This window comes from Montipora foliosa, chromosome 6 (assembly GCF_036669935.1).
Source record: "Montipora foliosa isolate CH-2021 chromosome 6, ASM3666993v2, whole genome shotgun sequence".
NCBI lineage: Eukaryota > Metazoa > Cnidaria > Anthozoa > Scleractinia > Acroporidae > Montipora > Montipora foliosa.
In genome coordinates, this window is record NC_090874.1 from 31648707 (window position 1) to 31651206 (window position 2500).

The 2500-nt window shown below is 46.5% G+C and overlaps 2 protein-coding genes across 2 annotated transcripts in view; both read left to right on the forward strand.

Annotated features, from left to right (window-relative positions):
- Positions 1 to 1611, forward strand: part of LOC138008984 (uncharacterized) — a 2988-nt gene extending 1377 nt beyond the window's left edge. The window contains exon 2 of the mRNA XM_068856280.1: positions 57 to 1611. Coding sequence (XP_068712381.1) covers positions 57 to 557 — 501 coding nt within the window. The 3' untranslated portion in view covers positions 558 to 1611. The remainder of the gene's footprint in view (positions 1 to 56) is intronic.
- Positions 888 to 2276, forward strand: LOC138005373 (uncharacterized). The gene has a single exon (XM_068851613.1). The coding sequence runs from the start codon at positions 888 to 890 to the stop codon at positions 2274 to 2276; it is 1389 nt and encodes a 462-aa protein (XP_068707714.1).
- Positions 2277 to 2500: the final 224 nt, after the last annotated feature.

Consider the following 2500-nt stretch of genomic DNA (forward strand, 5'->3'; position numbering starts at 1 on the left):
GTAGGGACTGGCTTAAGGATATCAAGGAGTTATATGGCGTTTTCTCCTTTTGTTAGATTCCGAACACAACGGTCAGTTCACTCAAGAAGGAGTTGGATGAGTGGAAGAAGAAAATCGATTCATCGGCAATCGAGTGCGCGCTGTCTACTCTCCAAATGGTGATCTCGCGCCCAGCTGCTCTTTTTGATCCATATGCGGCGATCGCCGCCCTGGATGAAGTGGTTAATGTCACCAAGGAAAGAAAGGATGAAAGAGCTTTACGATTTGAAGTAGTGCTGAGGCAGTGCCGTCCTTTATTAGGCAACCCGTGCCTTCAACAGGTGTTAATAAAGTTGGTGGCGTCTAAGGATGAGGCCGAGGTGGCAAAGGTTATTTCCAAGGCAACTAAGCCGCACGCGGCAGTAAGTCAACCTTCGTTCACTGGACGGACGCGTAGGCCTCCAGCTCCATACCAAAGGCGTGGCTCCAATTACAGCCCCAGGCCGCCGTCGGCGAGAAAGTGCTGGGTGTGTGGAAAGGCGGGTCATATTTCGCGCTCTTGCCCAGATAAACGTTAAGATTGTGAAATCATTGGAAGTTTTCCTGTTCTGGAATGGAAATCGGGATTGTCTTGATATTTGTATTGACAATAATAAAGTGTAAAGACACTATTAAATATGTGATGTTTTATTTTTTTCCTTTAGTCTGTGGTCTCGAGGTTGGGAGAATGACCCCACAAGCGTTTTGCCTTTAGGCATGCCCTTGAGCCCGATTACTCGGGCTAGGGTGGTCATTTCCTCTGAACTCGGATTTGCAGTCTCCATTTAAGTACGTCCTTTTGATTCTCTTTTTTTTTTTTTTCGGTGTTTTGGTTCTAGCCTAAGTCAAAACGTCTCAAGGGAGATACGATGACCTTTATGCCGTTAGAGGCGGAGGAAAGAAGCAAGCATGGCAAAATCCGATGGTTGTCTTGGGAGGGTAATCCGAGTTCGGAGAAAATGACTTCAGAAGACGCTTGTTTAACCCATGTTCAAGGCATTGTTGCGGGGGAAACTCCCATCTTACGGGATCTGTTGTTTCGTGATCCAGACTCCTTTCGTTCGGGTCAACTTCGTACTCGAATTGAACTCTGGGAAAAAATTTTGGCCGGGTACGAACCTGCGAAGGATGTCTTGGAATGGTTGGAGCATGGGGTGGATGTCAAGAAGTTCATGAAGCCCTTTAAGGGAGCTTTTATGGGCATAAAGTATGAGAGTGCGGAACCCCCTACTATGATTTTCAAGAATCACTACTCCTGCAAACAGTTTTCGAAGTTTGTTACGGAAACAATTTTACAGCGTATTGAAACAGGGGCGATCCGTGTTTGGGGTAAAGTGGCTGAAGTGCCGCCGCCCCATCTCGTCCTTCCTATGACGATTGAACCGCAAAAGCCAAGGTTATGCATTGATGCCCGGTTTTTAAATTTGTGGATGGCAGACACTCCCTTTTCACTGGAAACGCTGGTTGGGGTGCCTCGCTTCGTGTATCCCAACTCCTACATGAGTAAGATTGATGACAAGTCTGGTTATGACCATATTTTGCTTTCTACTAGTTCTCAGCAGTTTTTTGGTATTGAGTGGCTGGGGTGGTGGCTCGTTGGAGTTACGCTTCCTTTTGGTGGGAAAAATTCTCCGTTTGTTTACCAGACTGTGGGTTTGGGTCCGACAAATTTTTTCAGGGGTTTGGGGGTCGCATGTTCTCTGTATATTGATGACCGTTTGAATGGGGAACTGTTTGCTGTGAAGGGGTTTTGGTCACGCCCATTGTCGGAGAGGACGTCGGAATACAGCTATCAATCTGCGGTGGCGGCTTTGTATATAGTCTGTTCGGTTCTTGTAAACCTCGGTTATTTTTTGGGCCTCTCCAAATGTGTTCTTGGGCCTGTAACTAGGATTTGTTATTTAGGCATGATAGTGGATTCTGTAGCCCAGGCCTTTTGCATTCCTGAAGATAAGAAGATGAAGTTTGCTCAGCTACGCGAGCAGATACTTTTGCGTGAATCTACTATCCACTTGAAGTCTTTGCAGAGGCTAATGGGGAAGTGCAATTCATTCTCCTTGGCTTTCCCAGCGACTAAATTTTACATCAGAGAAATGGCGGCGTCAATCTCGCAGGCTTCCGGAGGTGGTGAGGTGAATTTCTCTCCGAATCTGAGAGAGGAAATTATGTTTTGGAGCTTCCTTGATAGTTGGGAAAAGGCGATTCGGTGGAGGAGTGAACGGCACGTAGCAATTGATTTTCCAGTTCTTGGTGGATAGGAACATGTCCCTAGAAATGTCTTTTGTTCCTTCTCACTTGAACGAGGCAGATTGGTTTTCCAGAAGATTGTCTCGCTCCGATGCCATGCTTTCTCCGAGGTCTTGGGAAATCGTCCAGCGTAGTTTTGGTGGAATTAATGGCCATGATCTTGATTTGATGTTGTTGGATTCCAACGTTCAACGTGACTGGAGTGGAAACCCGTTAAAGCACTTTACGCCCTACC

Coding starts and splice junctions, on each gene's coding strand:
- LOC138005373 (XM_068851613.1), top strand. CDS start 888: ATGACCTTTATGCCGTTAGAGGCGGAGGAAAGAAGCAAGCATGGCAAA.